The 18,631-nt window shown below is 35.5% G+C and overlaps 1 protein-coding gene across 2 annotated transcripts in view; it reads right to left on the bottom strand.

Moving 5' to 3' along the window:
* LOC115216733 (low-density lipoprotein receptor-related protein 6-like) overlaps positions 1-18,631 on the bottom strand; it is a 719,088-nt gene that overhangs the window by 7,575 nt on the left and 692,882 nt on the right. For both annotated transcript variants that reach the window (XM_029786291.2, XM_029786282.2), the window contains 4 exons: positions 10,803-11,066; positions 8,952-9,191; positions 6,300-6,503; positions 3,350-3,602 (listed from right to left, as the gene is read on the bottom strand). In XM_029786291.2, the coding sequence (XP_029642151.2) occupies positions 3,350-3,602; positions 6,300-6,503; positions 8,952-9,191; positions 10,803-11,066 (961 nt within the window). The remainder of the gene's footprint in view (positions 1-3,349; positions 3,603-6,299; positions 6,504-8,951; positions 9,192-10,802; positions 11,067-18,631) is intronic.

Below are 18,631 nucleotides of genomic sequence, written 5' to 3'. Positions count from 1 at the left end.
ATTACTCTCTCTCCCTCCTTCTCTTGCTCTTACCTCTGGCTAAGTAACCATGTATCTCCTTTACAGCAGCACACATGTTTCTGTTCACATTCTTGTTAACTCTTGCTCTCTTTCTCTCCCTCTCTCTGGCTGGGTAACCATGTACCATCTCTGCAGCATAACATCTGTTTCTGTCTCACTGTCACACTCTAACCTTTCATTATCTAACACAAGATCACCTCCTTCAATACCACCTCTCCTCTCAAAGATTCTTTGTCTTGCAAAGTTACTTTGTGAACTTGCCAGTGCAGGTGCCTCTTAAAAAGCACCCAGTCCACACTGTGAAGTAGTTGGCATTTAGAAGGGTACTGAGCTGTAAAAACTATGCCAAAACTAACCTCACATGTATGAGTACCACGTAAAAAGCACTCAGGCCACTCTGCAGAGTGGTTGCTGTTAGGAAGGGCATCCAGCCATAAAACCATGCCAAAACAGACACAGAAATATGGCACAGGTTCCTGCCTGGCCAGATCCTGTCAAAATGCCCAACCCATGCCAGCATGGAAAGAGGACATTAAGCAATGATGATGATGATTATGATGATATTATATAGTTGATAACACTTGTATCCAGTATATCCTATCACGCATTTTTTTCACAAAAAAAGTTAAGGACAAAACTCCATATTTAGGATATACCATTTACAAACATATGAAGAAATTTAGTAATACAGTTATTAACATATAGATAGTTAGAAAGACTCTGTAACCAGGACATGCCATTTCATAGATTTTATGCAGAAAGTTAGAAATACAGATGTTAGTATATAGTTGGAAAAACTCTGTATCCAGGAAATAGTGTTAGACACATTTTACAAAGGAAGTTAGGAATAGGGCTATCAACATATCGATAATAAAACTGATAGGAAGATATGTTCAATCTTCATGACGATGATTTGCTAAAAGATTCATTTGTTACATACTTAGTAAGATAGAGAGGGAGAGAAAGAGTGTCACTAAATGATACTGGCATGTATACAAACACACACACACTACACATACAATTGCTTATGGCATGCACACATATACATATACTCCCATTCTATCAACACACAGCTAAATGATGTATGTGCATGTGCCAGTAGTGTTCATTTGAATCTCTCCCTCACTCTATTGTACATACACTTTTACTATCCACTTTCTACAATGACAGATGTTTATACACCACAGGAATCTATTGTTAGCACTGCAATATAATAGATAATTATTATTCTCTTTGTTTTGGCATGATTTTTGTAGTTGGTGTTAGGAAGGGCACCTCACTGTAAAAACCCGTCAAAATAGACACAGAAGTCTGGTGCAGACTTCTGCCTGGCCAGCTCCTGTCAAACCTATGCCAGCATGGAAAGCAGACATAAAACGATGATGATGATGATGCGTGTATGTATTTATATATGTTTGTAAGTATTTATAAGCTTATGTATGCATTTGCATGTGTGTGTGTGCTAATACACACACGCATTTATTATCTTAAACACTTTCATCATGCTAAAATGGTAATTTTCAAACAGTGTCAACTAACTTTTTTACTTGTTTCAGTCATTTGACTGTGGCCATGCTGGAGCACCGCCTTTAGTTGAGCAAATCGACCCCAGGACTTGTTCTTTGTAAGCCTAGTACTTATCCTATCGGTCTCTTTTGTTGAATCTCTAAGTTACGGGGACATAAACACACCAGCATCGGTTGTCAAGCAATGTTGGGGGACAAACACAGACACAAACACACACACATATATATACATATATACAACAAGCTTCTTTCAGTTTCCATCTACCAAATCCACTCACAAAGCTTTGGTCAGCCTGAGGCTATAGTACAAGACACTTGCCCAAGGTGCCATGCAGTGAGACTGAACCCAGAACCATGTGGTTCGTAAGCAAGCTACTTATCACACAGCCAATCCTATGCCTATGGTTGAAGTATTCCAGTTATTGTAAATTTTCACAGCTTTTATCAGCCTTTTGAGGATATCAACAGCTATACTGATTTCTTATTAGAATACAAGTAAACCTTGTTTCTAATAAAGAATCTGTAAAAATGCGAACTACTAAAATAGTGTAGTAGAAAAAAATTGGCTTCATTCCTAAGAAGGGGAACAACAGTATGAATAGTTGGGGGTGGGTACATTGTGAGCTTGCTCAGACATTCAGTCTGAATATAAAATCATACATAATTTGAACATTGTTACAAACTAAAAGACACACAACCTATCTCCTTGAGCACAAATCCAGGAAGCTATTCAACAAACAATGCACTAAATTTAGTTTTAGCTACACAATGAATATTGGCAATGTAATAAAAATAGAAAATATATCTCAAATCTCAAAGAGAGAATTACAAAAATAAAGAGTAATGTCCCTTCAACTATTAATCATCATCATCATCGTTTAACGTCCATTCTCCATGCTAGCATGGGTTGGACGGTTCGACCGGGGATCTGGGAAGCCAGAAGGCTGCACCAGGCTCCAGTCTTATATGGCAATGTTTCTACAGCTGGATGCCCTTCCTAACGCCAACCACTCTGTGAGTGTAGTGGGTGCTTTTTACGTGCCACCGGCACGGAAGCCAGTCGAGGCGGCACTGGCTTCGGCCACGATTCGGATGGTGGCACGTAATATCTGTTTAAAACCATAGTATATCATTGTTTGGTAATAAACAACACCAATAGAATTAAATTATACATAGATATGTATGAAGGTAACTGCAAAAGCCACTACCTAAACTATATGTCTATTTTCAAATGTAAAGAATGAATAGCATGATATTATCTAAATTGAAGGGCTGAAAATTTCAACATCACATGGTCAGTTCAAGAATGAATTCCACCCTATTTGCATCCACACAAGATTATACAATCTATGTATTACAGAAAAACTTCATATTTGAAATAGAGTTACAAAACACTTATGCTGTAAAAAAGAGATAACAAACAAATTTCATCACAAATGCAAGTTTTAATTATTATATTCACCTGCAATAGGCAAATAGCATCTGAATGAATATACAGATTTGGATAATTTGAAAAACCTGAAATTCACAAAAGAGTGGATGCTAAATGATGATGATGACTACCTAAAGAAGACAAGTGAAAAAACTGATGGAGAACTGCCAGTATTGAAATAATTTAACAATTGACACCAGCATAAGCTCCAGTAAAATATAAAAACATTTACTCTACTTGAGTTATCCAGTTCTCTTTGTAATACTATTGTGCATGCATGTGTGTGTGAGTGTGTGTGTCTGTCTGTGTATCTGCAAAAGAACCATAGTGCACTTGATGATGATCATCATTACAGACTGTTGATACTTACACATTGTTTATTGTGATGTTCCATGTAACAGTGAAGTAATTAGACCGCTTGTATCTGTGTCCATCAGTTCTTGGTCCACAGAGGACTGTAATATTGTTAAAGTTGCATTTAACATCCCAGCAATGATTCTGGGCTTCAAGATATTGGGTAACTGCTGATGAAAGTTTTGAGTGTAGGCTAGAGTCATCCTGTTCACATCTGCCTTGGAACTGTATTTCAAATTCTTGTTGTACTTTGAATGGATGGTGGTTATCTGTGTATTTAATGATGGTGAAATAATTAACATTAGAACAGACCAGTTAAAACAGTATTTAACAACTGAGGTTTTGAAAAAAATAAGAATAACAGTGACACAATTCATAAAATTATAACATTTCAGACTTTAAAAAAATATTTACATTTCATTATGTTTTAATTGCTTTGACCTCCATTTGTTACCAGGTGTCTCATTCTTGGCCATGAACCAATACCAAATTGGAGTTGAACAAGAAATGTGTATTTTTAAAAGAATTTAAAATGTTTCTGTCCAGAAAGCAATAATACATCTATCAGTAATGACAACAACAACCTGAAAAACAATTATCTTAGCAACAATTCAAATAAGACATTTTAAAATCTTTTTTGCTAGGAGGGAAGGTAAGATCTCTCTGGGAGAGGGGGTGGAAGATCTCCTCAAACCAGAAACTTGGTTTGAATGCTTGCAACAGAGTGGTATTCCTCTAAAGGCAACTATGGTGTCAGGTGGTGGTGTTAAGCCAGGTATTAGGTTAAGTTTATAACCCATGTAGGCCATAGCAGGGTTTAAGCTCAGAATACAAAGAGTGGGAATAAATACTGCAAGACATTCAGTTCAGTGTTTTTACAGTTCTGCTAATCTACTATCTTGGATTGGTACCTTTTCCACTGACCCCAAAACGATGAAAAGCAAAATTGATCTCGGCAGGATTTGAACTCAAAGTGCTAGAGTTGGAACAAATACCACGAAGCATCCTGTTCAATGATTTAATGACTCTGTCCATTTGCTATATTTATTTTTATAATATTAATAATAATAATAATAATAATAATAATAATAATAATAATAATAATAATAATAATAGACAAATGACTAACAGCAAGCCAAGATATATACAAATGGCTGAAAGAGATTGAATCAGAATGCCTGGTAGATCTTCCACAGAAAGTTTGTCTCATGGGGACAGCAAAGATTATCAGGAGGGTTCTAAGCACGTGAAAGACTGCTGAAACCTTGTGAATACCTAAGGTTACAGGCAGTAACCTACTATCCACATAATTCCTACCAGGAATAAGACTAAACCTGAGCCAAACCAAAATGCATGGAAGATGGACATTAAACGATGATGAAAATTTTGCTAGTAGCAGCACAAGATCAAGCATTGTGGACTAATTGGGTGAAAGTCAAGAGAGACAAAAACCTGGTAAATTCTCAATGTAGGTTATGTAAATCAAAAGAGATAAGTGTTACTCATATAGTAAGTGAATGTAGAACACTGGCTCAAAAAGAATACAAGAAAAACAATGACAACCTAGGAGAATGATCCACTGGGAGTTATATAAAAAGCTAGGATTTGAGTATACTGATAAATGGTATGAACATGAACCTAATAAAGTGCTAGAAAGTAAGAAATATGAGATCTTATAGGATTTTAACATTCAGATGCATAGAGTAATTAAAGTTAGAAGGCCTGATATAATAGTAGTAGACAAAGAGAATAGAAAGTGCCAGGTAATTTACTTTACAGTCCCAAATGATGAGAAAAACAATATGAGAGGTATAGAGAAAATAGCAAAGTAGTAGAATGTAGCCATTGAGTTACAGAGACTATGGAAAGTGCAGGTAAAATGTATCCCTGTAGTTATAGATACATTAGGAACTTTAGTACAGCTCCAGAAAACAGTGTTATTAGGGACAGCTTGGATACTTAGGTGGGTTTTTGACATCTAAAGTTACTTGTAGCCCAATGTTAAGAATTTTTCTTTTCCAACAGTTTAATCTGTTGTGTGTATATGAAATAGCAATAATAATAATTATTATTTAAAATTTTTGTCACAAGGGCAAGCTCGGGGGAGGTGGGGGATGAGTTGATTACATCAACCCCAGTATTCAATTGGTACTTATCAACCCTGAAAGGATGAAAGGCAAAGTCAACCTCAGCAGAATTTCAACTCACAACAGAGCAGTGGGTGAGATACTGCTAAGCATTTTGTCCAGTGTGCTAATGATTTTGCCAGCTCACTGCCTTAGCAATAATAATAATAATAATAATAATAATAATTATAATAACACCAATAGGGATTTCAAATTTTGGCAAAAGGCCAGCAAGTTTGGTGGAGGGGAGTAAGTTGATTGCATCAACCTCAGTGTTCAACTGGTACTTATTTTATCAACCCTGAAAGGATGAAAGGTAAAGTTGATCTCTGTGGAATTTGAACTCAGAACATGAAGATGGATGAGATGCCACTAAGCATTTGTTTGGCATGCTAATGATTCTGCCAGCTCAATAATGATAATAAATTTTGTTTTTCACAATGATTACAAGCTATACATTCACACATGTTGGTAGAGTTTTATCTCCTTCTCGATAACAAAAGCTTTGCAAGGTTTCCTGTAAAACCTCAATTCTAGATTTCTTTTGGAATTTCTTCTCTAATTCTTTAACAAATTCATGGCACCAGAACTAGGTTAACAGCATTTAGGAACTCTTGCAGACAACTGGTCTTAAACTTAAGAGAGATTCAGTTGACTGAATAGAGCCCAGTTCATGACTGGTATTTATTTTTATCAATTCCTGTAGGACGAAATCAAATTCTAAAGGGCCAAATCCAAAGTCTTGATGATTATGATGATTAAAAAAACGTAATTTGATGAATTTTAGGGAATTAGAAAAATTATTTGATATTTCATTTAAATTCAAAGAATTCCACTTACTTAAACATGCTTGCTGTGTTTTCATGATCTCTTCTAGTTTGTGGATATTGTCAAGGACTTTACAGTTGAATGGCTCTGTGAACACTCCAAGAGGGTTAACACCAAATTTATTTTCACAGGTAATATAACACATTGCCAGTTGTGGTGGGTCTGTGCCACAAACAAATCTACCATTTGTAATTTTAGGTAAGTTGCAGTTGGTTTCTGTAATCAAGAAGAAAAAGAGAAATGATTTAAACTTTGAATGGAAGAAAATATTCTTACAGATACTCTGTAAATGGTCACTTGATTGATACCAAGAATTTCCAGCTACTGAGATCAACAATGACTTCTGTTCTGATCAGTAGCTGACCCTCAGTAAAGTTCAGGTAAGATTAATTTTAGAGCAGTGCTAATATATCTGGGATTCTTTTATTATTGCTATACACAAATACAGCCTAAACTACATTAAAATTAAGGCCATCAGACTTATTAGTAAGGACTTAACATCACACTACAACTACTGACTTGTTACTGTCTTCATCTGACTGTTTTGTCACTATTATAAAGGCTTCAGTACTTTTGAACTAGTAAGTTATATACCATATATACCAGTGTTTAACTGATACATCTGTCGTTTCAGCTCTAGTCATCTCTTTTAAGTCTCACCCAGCAAATTCTACACCAAAATTCATTACCTATCCTTTCCTTCTCAGAACTAATATTTTCTCTACAATACATCAATTTATAGAAATTCAAAGTATGAAATTCATCCACCTCAGCAGTCTAGGCAGACATCTGAAGACTAAGAACGTTGTCCCTTCAACTTTAATTAAATAATTAAAATAAAAATAATATAAAATAAGGGCAACAAAGTTATTCTAAATGCACCACAGCTTTCATAAATATATTTTACCAAGTATATTTTAAAACATAGGTATGGCTGCATAATTAAGAATTGTGCTTTTCTGTCATGAGGTTTCAGGTTCAGTTCTATTTCATGGTACATTGGGTGTCTTCTACTATGACCCTGTGATAACCAAACACTTGTGGGTGAATTTGGTTGATAGAAACAATAAAGAAGCCTACTGTATGTGTGTGTACATGTGAAAATATGTGTGTCTGTGTATTTGTTTAAATTTGCACTTCTCTGAAAATTGCTCAGTCATATTGCTACCATTTCCTATGTTGAGTTGTCCACTGTTTTTGTGCCTTTCAAAACAGTGGAATAAGATATCACTTCTTTGAAAACTAAGTAAGAGTTAGCAACAGGGAAAACATCTGGTTGTAAAACAATGTCTCAGATGTAAAAATAAATGGACAAAACCAATGAAATTTTACTTATTCTGTGAATCTCTGAGATGCACTTGTCTAGTAAATGACTTCATCTGAGGCTATATGTTGAAACCGAAGCAATTACATGGTGGAAGAATTATTTTAGTTTTCTGAATTTACTTGTCATATATTTTTTGATAGATAATGAATGTAACAATTTTTGTGTTTTAGATGGTTAAAATGGCTCTTCTGAGTATAACATAGATGTATTAAATACCATAAAAAGTATTCAACAACTCTATCATGGTAGTTATAAATATTTCAACAGTATCAGGCTGTAAAGATATCATACTCCAAAAAGTTTAGTTGATATGTGCTTAAAGGAAGCTATAGAATTATATGGGGCTTATAACTCTATTTTCAGTGAGACTTACGCTTGAGCAGAGCCAGACTTAGCAGACATGTTTCAATAAATAAATATTTTATCAAATATAGAACTATTTTGGCTATTATGCTGTTGGGTGTTTTACATAATTTATCACATGATCTTTTGTCAGATATGCACCAACAACTGTACAGTAATTTGTTTATTACTATTTCTTGGATATCACTAGCAGCATATTACATATGCTATACATAAAACTGAAGAAGTACCAATAATTTCTCCAACTTCTCACTTTATTGTTTCTTAGAAGATTTATCAAAAATACTTAGGAGTTGTACTTCTATTATCATTTATATGCAGCGATGAGAACTATACATATAATATATAGACAAATATTTTCTAAACTATCTGACAATATCATTTAACTATTTGTAAAACCTGTTATTCCTAGCATATTTTTGCTGAAATTTAGATACATATACTTTGAATATTGATTGTTTAAAAATCAAAACTGCCACAGAATTGAAAAATGCATCCTGTCAATGGTTAACATGTTATTAATATTTGAAGGGAGACATTATGTCACAGATCAGTAGGATGACATGATTATGAGGTTACTATATCTAAACATGGAAAGAATAATAGAAAGATAGACTGAACGACTGAAAAATAGATAAACAGACAGATTTAAATCCCAATTTTGTTAGCTAGTGAGATAGATAGGTACAATGAGATATATAGAGCATATTAGTCTCTTTTAGGTAGAGTATTTAATTCTCAACTGAGGCATGCTAAAGCACACAAATTTATCACTAGACTGCTTAATGATATATTTTAGAGAAGTTTTTTAATATGATACACCTCATTATAAATTCTATACCCATCAGCACAGCCCAAAGGCCACAACTAAAATATTTCAAGCAACACTGATCTTTGAAGGTAAAAAACAAGTATGTGCTGTGCATGGTGTTACAGACAGATTTTGTACTATAGATGTAACAATCAATCCTTACCTGGTATGATAGTAACACTAAAGTTACAGGTGGCATTGTTTCCTGTTTTGTCTATTGCTGTATAGTTAACAACTGTGGTTCCAGAAGTAAAATCTGAACCAGTTTGATGAGAGGATACCACTTTTTCTAGTTGAGTATTGTCTTCGGCAATTGGCTTTGGCCAAACCACTCGTTCAGATAATAGATTAGTTTTGATTACAATATTGTGAGGACAGTAGGTAAAATGAGGGGCTTCTTTGTCTGAAACATGAAACAGAAGTGGACAAAATATTAGTTTACAGAAGTAAATGAGGGTAAACAATATACATGTTGGAAATCCCCACACATGTATTAGAATTCATAGGCTTGGTGAAATTATCCAATGTTTTTTTGTATGTATACAGAATTCAAGCATGATCAATGCCAATAACGCCTGCTGGCCCTCATGCTGGTGGCACATAAAAAGCACCCACTACACTCTCGAAGTGGTTGGCATTAGGAAGGACATCCAGTTGTAGAAGCTTTGCCAGATCAGATTGGAGCCTGGCAGAGCCCCAGTCAAACCGTCCAACCCATGCCAGCATGGAAAGCAGACATTAAACAATGATGATGATAAGGGACTTATAGGTTTGATTAAAAATGACAAATTGGAGTTACATCACAACAATGAGAATGACAACTGCTAAGAGTTGTAGGTCTCATTAAACAGAGGTAACATGGGGCTTATGCAATATCAATAATAATGAAGCAATGAGGGTAGCTTTGAGCAAATTAACAAACCTATGTAGAGTTATTTAACCTTCTTCTAACAGCAGATAAATCTCTTCATACATCTTGCTCCCTCTACTCGTTACACATGCACACCATTTCCCTACTTTCTGATCGATCTACAGATTGCTGCTTGTCCTCCCCTCCATCCTGAACCACTTCTCTCTTTCATCTTCACTCCTCCAAACTGATATTTTGATATTTTTTATCAGTCAGACATCCATCCTTGTTTATCACACTACACTCACTTCGACCACCATCTCTAACCATCTGCTATTCTCCTCTCATGTTCTTATGAAGTTACACTTCACTTCTTCCCATCTGATCCATTGTTTATGTTCTCTCTTACACTCACTATCTAGTATCTTGATAGTACATTCTGGCATATCATTCACAACACCCTTATCCTCTTTCCAGCTACTCTCACTTACCCTTTTATAATGCAAGGTAGCTATGTATCGCCTCTCTATCAAGATATCTATGACTGTCCTTTTATCATGTATTAGCCTTTCAACATTTGGCATAAAGCTATCTCCTGTTGCCTCAAGTACATCCCCAATCAGTTGAGGTTTTTTTTCCACTTCTGTACTCATCTTGAAAGTTACATGGCAACCTCACTAGTGCTGGAGGTATGAAAAAAGCACCAAGTACATGCCGTAAAATAGTTGGTTTTAGGAAGGGCGTCCAGTTGTAGAAACCATACCAAAACAGACAATAAAGCTTAATGCAGTCCTGCAGTTAATCAGATCCTGTTGAACTGTCCAACTATCCCAACATGGAAAATGAATGTTATATGATGATGATGATGATGATGATAGCATTCAATAATGTAGTTCTAGATAAGATACACTAAAGATGGAATACACATTTCTGGAAATGTTTTCGGTCATAGATTTATTGTCTCAAAGCTAGCTAAAAAGCAACAATGGTGCTATTTTTCATAATTTGTTATGGAATGAAGGACAATTTATGTGTTGTATCTTTAAATACTACATCAGAAAAGATATAGAAAGGACATAGCTGGAATGTCTTAATTTATAGATCTGCTTGATCAGGGCTGACTTAAAATTAGTATCAATATAGCAAAACAGTATCTGATCTTACCTTCAACAATGACATAAAATTCACAGACAGCTTTTTGATTCCAACGGTCGAGAGCTGTAAAGATAACTTTTTGTCTTTCAGATTTGCCCAGCCATTTGAAGTGAAGACCATCTTCGTTATATGGAATATTTGATTTTAATACAAGACGTTTGTCCAAGTGATCAGTAGCTGTCCAGGTGACAGCAACATAGACACTGTTCTCTTGGTTAGGAAGAGCCACTGTTATAGTGTCACCATTTGGGCAGTTTCCAAATTTGGGCAGTCCTGTAAAATATATAACAAATACTGTGTAATATTTTCATGCATACAATCATTCAAACGTATACACAATCATGCAGACACTTATTCAAACTCATATGCACACATTCAGATATTCATAAACACCTCTTGATCATATGACAGTACCCCTTAACCATCATCAAGCAATCTCACCAACACAATCACCAACTCCAACTTTTAGATGCAGATGAGCATCAAACAATCCATCCATCACTGCCAGTAGAATCTCTCTGCTTTTTTCTTTTCAGATGCACAGTTTTAGAGTTGTCACTGTCAATACTGGCACAAGGAAAGACAGGTCTAGCTAGATTGTTGAGTTGATAGAGATGAAGTGAAATTGATGGGTGTTGTTTACAAGAGGTAAGCCAGAAAGAATCCTTATGGGCAAGGAACATGGGTACAAATTCTTCTGGATAGGTTCCTGCTTAGAGTTGGTGAAGTAGGTGTATTGCTACTGAAGAAAATCGCTGGGCAGTATAATTGAAGTAGTCAGACTAAATGAAGGAAGAATAAAGCTGTCACTAGTAAAAGTAAGCATGAAAGTGATGTCGAACTCTTCTTATGTGTCACAGTCAAAACTGAAAGATGAGCAAAAGGACCATTTCTATGAGAACTTGCCAATTACCATGAATCAAATGACAGCAGTCTTGTTGCTGTTCTTGTTTAACTCCAAGTTAGTTTTGATTAAGTAAATATGAACAAAAGTGTTCCAGTCATCTTTATGTATACCTAGAACTACATTGTTCAATGTGTTCTTTTTAAAGATTATAGGGTGCAGTTAGAGCAAATATGGCTGCCATTTCTTGCAGGTAGAGTGACCACACAGAGACTTCCTAATTAGCTCAACAATAACCTTGATATCATGCCTGGAGACTTTTACAGGCATCTTTTGTAACACCAAAACAGTTACTCTGGTGTACATGGAAGCTATCAATGTGGTACAAGAAACGAAGCGTTGTCAATTCTCTTGAAGCTGATGCCAACCAACCGATCACTTACCACTCAAGCAAATACGGAAGCCATACAGATGTTAAATTCACCAATGAACATGATAAATACAGGTCGTTGTCAATTTACAACCACAATTGGTTCCGAGTGACTGGTCATAAGTCGGCCTATGTCTACATAGCTTTGTTTTATATTTTTACATTCTTAAGGTACATTCTCAGGTAAAAGTCACACACACTATTCTGTATTATACTATTATACTGGCGTTAGTCTATAATTTCAGAGTCTCAACCAGTCGTCTTATAAACAAATACGAGGCTGCCTCGATGTCATGTGGACAGGATATTCATCCAACACTTGGGATAACCACAGTGGCGATTGATAACCAAACATAGGGGAAGCATTTATTAGCTGACATCACCCGTAGTTGGGTTAATTTCTAAGAAATTAAACCCATTAGATTTCAACTGGACTGCTTATCATTGATGCTGGGAGCTGGCGCACCAATCGTTGTAAAGTCGATAGGTTGTAAGTTGATGACGACCTGTAGATGGTTGTAAATACTAAATCTTGGTGGAAAATGAACCAGTCAACATAGACTAGTAATTTGCAACACCAGGATAAGAGCTAGGTAGACAAAGTGACAGAAGCCAAATTGGAGAAGAAAGATGAGCCACATGTTAGGTCTAAAAAGTATTAGGTGATGTTTATGATAAGAAGGAAAAGACTTACAACATACATGACAACTGGGATTTTCCACGAGTCAGCCTACTGTAAGCTAGATCTGTAGATGGAGCAAGCTTTCATCCCAGTAGAGGGTGACATAGTACAGTAGATACATGATATGGGGTAGTGGAATGATAGACTCGATAAAACAAAAAAAACAAAAAAACTAAGAGACAATCCTGAAAAGACTGGAAGAAAGGAGGGAGCAAGGAGTAATATCAAGTTGCTACAAGAGAATCTAGACGACAGGTTTATCGCAAGAAGTATCAACAATTATGAAGTGATTTGTAATGAATCAGTATCTATTCAGTGAAAAGTGCATGCATAATAATAGTGATGTACTCTTGCTTGGTGGTGTTGAGAAGAAAATACCAGAAAACTATTACAATGAGTGGTTGCTGGATGACAATAACATGTGGGAGTTACTACTTTAAATGAACCCAACAGAGTGATCTACAACTGGGGTTTGGAAGCTATGCTGCAAAAAAGAGTCATTAAGAATATGCAGAAAGGAAATGCATTTGGAATATTAAAAATATTTGCTAAGCTATTGATAATACCTGTAGGACATTTGTTGGTTACTCATAGTCAATCAGATAGGCATAGAGGTGTTATCTTCAATGAGTGGCAGAGCAGCATTGCTGTCAATGACTAGAGGGCCAAGGCTAATGCTTTAGAATGAAGCAATTAGAAAGGCATCAAATTGATGTATCAAATTATGAAAGTTGCAGAAAAATCTACATCACCAATTGGGATATGAATTGGTAAATCAGTTTAAATGAGGTTTAAGTTAAGTTTGTGACAGGATGAGGAACCATTGATGCTTTCTACAACAAAAGCTGTTAACCAAGCGGAAAACTTTATATATGGCATTTTGCCATGATAGGTCACTAGCCACTAAACCTTTTTCTATTTTCTCTCCGTGTTTATTTCTGTGTTCCTTTCTGTCGAAGAGCGTAGGCTTGAAACGTAAAAGACTTTCTCACTTCCCAAGTGTTAAACTAATACATCTGTTTGTTGTTTACACACCCGTCTTCATCTTTTGTTTTTTTTGTAAATTCTCACTATATTTATATATATATATATATATTCTCACTAAAACATTGTGTTGATTAATGGATTTATATAAGCCATGTGAAGATATGCTATCAGTAAAGTAAGAGCTGGCCACAAGGTTGAATATGGAATTTAGTATACAGATACATGTCCATGAGTGCTAGGTTCTTAGCCCCCACCTGTTTTTTATAGACATCCAGGTCATAACTGAGAAGTTCAAGATCTGTGAAAACTCCAGTATGCTGATGACTTAGCATATACAATTAAAAAAGTTACATGAAAAGATGTAAATGTGAAATGGAAGTAGGGCTTAGATCTCAGAGGCTGATCAGGAAATCGAGAAAAGGCAAAAGTTATTATTCTTTAACTTGCAGTCACTATATTTGGTCATGCTAGGGCACTGCTTTTAAGGAGTTTCATCAATTGAATTGAATTCAATACTTATTTCTAAGAGTGATACGTATTCCATCAATCTCTTTTTGCCAAACTGCCAAGCTACTTGGATGTAAACAAACTATGACTGATTGTCAAATAGTGAGAGGTGAACACAAAGATGTGTGTGCACACACACACACACAAATATACTCGTGTGTGTGATGGGCTTCTGCATAGTTTTAGTCTACCAAGTTTACTCACAAGGAATTGGTTAGCCTGGGGCTGTAGTGGAAGTCTTGTCCAAGTGACCACATAATGGGACTAAATTTGAAGCCATGTGGTTGTAAAGCAAACTTCTTAACCAACAGCCATGCCTATTTCTATTAGGGTAGGATACAAAGCTTTATTGCAATCTGGTAAGTGGGCATAACTGATATGCAGAAAAGGGGTACATAGGAGCTCTATATTGTATATTCAAAGTAAACTGTAGGTGTACAAAAAATGACATGGGATCACAGGAAGGCTGACACAGAACTCTGAAATCTATTCTTCCTAGAAGCAGTTGATAGAGTAAGAGTGGGATGGAAAGAGTTCATATAAGTCTATTAGCAACAAAGGATTTTTCAGAGATAAAAGGAAAGGGATCTTCAAATAAAGCTTGTGCATGAAGTGCGATAATGCATGGTAATGAAACATGGACACTGAATATCCATGAGGATGTGCAAAGGCTGGACAGAAATGAGGTGAGCATATTTTGTAGGATGTGTAATGTTAGCATGCAGAAATGACAATGTACCGATAAGCTTAGATAAAAAAAGGGGCATCAGAGGAATATGATATAATGAACAAGGGAAAAGAGTGAACTGAGTTGGACATAGGACACATATAGAAAATGAGAGTTGGGGTAATGGAATGTCAAGCAATCCAAGTGAATGGAGCATGCAGAAGAGGAGATTTAGAAAAATGCAAGAAATGATGAAGGCTGATCTCAGAAATGCTGAACCTTGTGATGGGAGATGACAATGGACTGCAACATATGTTGGAATGTTGTGCTGGAATAAATATACTCAATTTATGCAAGCATGGTAAAATGAACATACAATGATGATTCAATCAAACATATATAAATATACTTACACATTCACATACATTTAAAACATACTTCCTCAACTCACAAACATATATGCATATGAAAGAAAATCGAACTTACATTATGTTGGGAAAATAAATGCAGTATCAATATCCATGGTGTGAATTAATAAAAAAAATAGTCCTGATTCTTTATAACAGATGACAAGATGTAGCATTCATAACTTTTCTCAATGACTTTATAGACATATGTGAAGTTGTTCTCAATTGAAACCAAAATCAATTAAGCTGGCTTTGGTTCAATAAGAATTCATTTCTCTACAACATTACCTACCACAATGCTAATAGTTGCCTGTCTGGACAAATGAGATTTTCTTATGTCCGTTTCATATGCAATCAGAATTAGTCACATGGTAAAAGCAAAGTGGTTGTGACGTGATTTGAACTTGTGTAGCAGGTTTTGGTGTACTGCGAACTTACATTTATACAACTCCTACAATAATTTGTCTGTGATTCTACTGTTTCTGCTAGTCCACCACAAAACCCATAGAGCAGTTATGTAAAAGAGAGTATATAACTGAAACTCATTTCACTCCTCTTGTTAGAATCAAAGACAAAGCCAATCTTGAAATGGTTAGACTCAAAAAAATTTGGTAGCTAAATGATATCTGCAACAATAATAGTATATTATTATTATTATTATTATTATTATTATTATATGCTTGACTTTTGCTTTGTATTTGTACAAATTGATTCCAAGTCTCACCCAGAGACCTCAGGAGACAACAAGTTAGAAGTTCAAGTTGGGTATTATAATTAGAGTACCATATTTTTGGTTTTGCACAGAGTATTGTTTTAGATAGTGTCTGTCTGGACATAAGAAAATTTAAAGTTTATTTTAAAAGTAATTTGATTGTAAGATGATAGTGTGATCTTAAGATTACAGTAAAAGGTGCTTGCTATTATGTACATTTAAAAGTACTTTTGATAATGTTCACAGATTAAAATGTTTTTGGAATTATGTAGACAATATTTTTCTTAGGATATGAGCAGTTCCCATGAGCACTATTTTTTGAATTTATTTCATTTTTTGTGATTTCCTGGTATCTGAGATAGGTAACAATTAGCCCCTTTTGTTATCATCCCTGGGACATTTATGACAACAGGTATTGTTCTACTCTTCAGGTTCCACATTTTACCAATTTCTATTTCAAGATTTTTATATTTGCTCAGTTTTTGGTAGGTCTTGACAGATACATATATGCTGATTCGGACAGTCATATTGATGAGGAGGCATGCTTTTTGTCTGAAATCCTTCAGTATAATGTCTGGTCTATTTGCATTTATCTTTCTGTCAGTTTGAACAGAAAAGTTCCAAAGGAGTAAGATGTGATCATTTTCAAGCAGTGGGGGTGGTTCGTGTTCTCACCTATTTTTATCATGGGCTAGGTCCAGGTCATTGCAAACTGCCCAGTGAATATACTGTGCTGTTCTATCATGCCTGCTGAGATACTCTGTAGGCACAAGAAGGCTGCACATGGAGGCAACTTGATCAATGGTTTCAGGCTGTTGTTTACATATATGACCTGTTGGGCTACTGGCATTCAAGATGTTGGCCTGGAAGCTTCTTGTAGGTAGGCATTGTTCCTGGGTAGCTATGATAAACCATTCTGTCTTTGATTTTAAGACAGAAAATGCCAACCATTGATGGGTAAGAATTTGTCAACATCAGCATTATTAGCTCTCTTTGGATATTTGCCAGTGAGAGGTTTTTCTTGCCATTTATCAGTGAGAATATCTAAGGCAGCAGTTTTAGCAAGGGTTTTCATATGCTTAGCTTTTTCTGCACTTGTTTCCAGCACATCTAATTCTGGGACTGGATGTATTTGGAATTCATTTAGACATTTCCTTGCCTGTTTAGTTACTGAGTATGTAGTTTTCTTGTTTTCATGCTTTAAGACAAGTTTTAGCATCTAGTATCAGAATTATTCAGATAAGTGTTTAGGCCAATTGTGGCAACCTTCACAGTCAATTCAAGTTGTAAGAGTCCATGAACATCCTCTTTTCTTGGATGGTGCATTCTACTCACTATCAACAATTTTCAAATTTTTCTGTCAAGCTTACTTATTTCAATAATTAATAAAATTGAAACTGTAAGTCATGACCGGTATGGCTAAAGTATTAATCACTTTGATCTTGTTTCTTGTGTTTAGCTCTGTCTTGAGTATTGCCCTTACCCTGTGATAACATTCTTTTCTGACCTTTCCCCCCATCATTGAATGTTTAATCATATACCACTAAGTATGTGTAACCCTCCTCTGGTTCTAACTCCTTTATAACATTTTCTTGGAGAAGTTTAACATTAAATGTTTATGTCATTTTCCCTCTGATAAAGATAGCTTATTATTATTATTATTATTATTATTAATAATAATGATGATGATGATAATAATAATGATGATGCAGTACCAGGCAGTGGCTCTCAATGCAGTACCAGGCAGTGGCTCTCATGGCTTCTGATCTTAACTGATTGGAAGTGTTATCATGTACATTGTTTTGTCTTGGTATAAAAGATGGGCTACAGCAAATATTCTGCTCAATACCACAGATTTGCTTGTCAGTTGTTTGACCTTAACCAGTTGAGCATGTCCCTTAGTGGCTGACGATATGTGCATCTCTGATCACGAGCAGAAGTAGTGGGGGAGCATCATAGCCATGTGTTGAGAGGGATTCATGGGTGGTTCTTTCAACATCCTTAAACAACCCTTATTCAGGGACCTTTTGAGCGGGATGGGCTACTCAACCTGAAGAAAATTCTAACTGGGCCCCACCTGCAAGGTCATGTGCTGTTTATCTTGATATGAGATCACCATGTCGTGCACATATGGTTGTGATGCATGTGCCTGGTGTACCTTTATCAGACGGGTAGTCATGATGGGTATATTGGGCTTCGTATATTTTACCCCAGTGTCACTTTGATGGCATGCACTGCTCTCTCACTCAATAATAATAATAATAATAATAATAATAATAATAATAATAATAATAATAATAATAATAGGGATAATGATTTTTAATAAGGTGGGAGGGAAGAAGAATAATTGACTGTGCTGAATTTATCAATCCCACCCCACAAGAGTAAAAAGGTTGACCTCAGTTGGATTTGAACTCATAATGCAAAGAGGCAGTAATACAAGGCATTTTCTCCAACATTCTAATGATCCTGTAATTCATAGCACCAAAGTAGTAGTAGCAGTAGTAGTAGTACTCATAGTAATACTAATAATAATAATAATAATAATAATAATAATAATAATAATGGTTTAATATTTTGGCAAAAGGCCAGCAAGTTCCGG

Source organism: Octopus sinensis, linkage group LG1 (genome assembly GCF_006345805.1).
Source record: "Octopus sinensis linkage group LG1, ASM634580v1, whole genome shotgun sequence".
Classification (NCBI taxonomy): Eukaryota; Metazoa; Mollusca; class Cephalopoda; order Octopoda; family Octopodidae; genus Octopus; species Octopus sinensis.
Note: the sequence above shows the minus strand (reverse complement) of the source record. Positions and strands in the feature narration are given on the sequence as shown.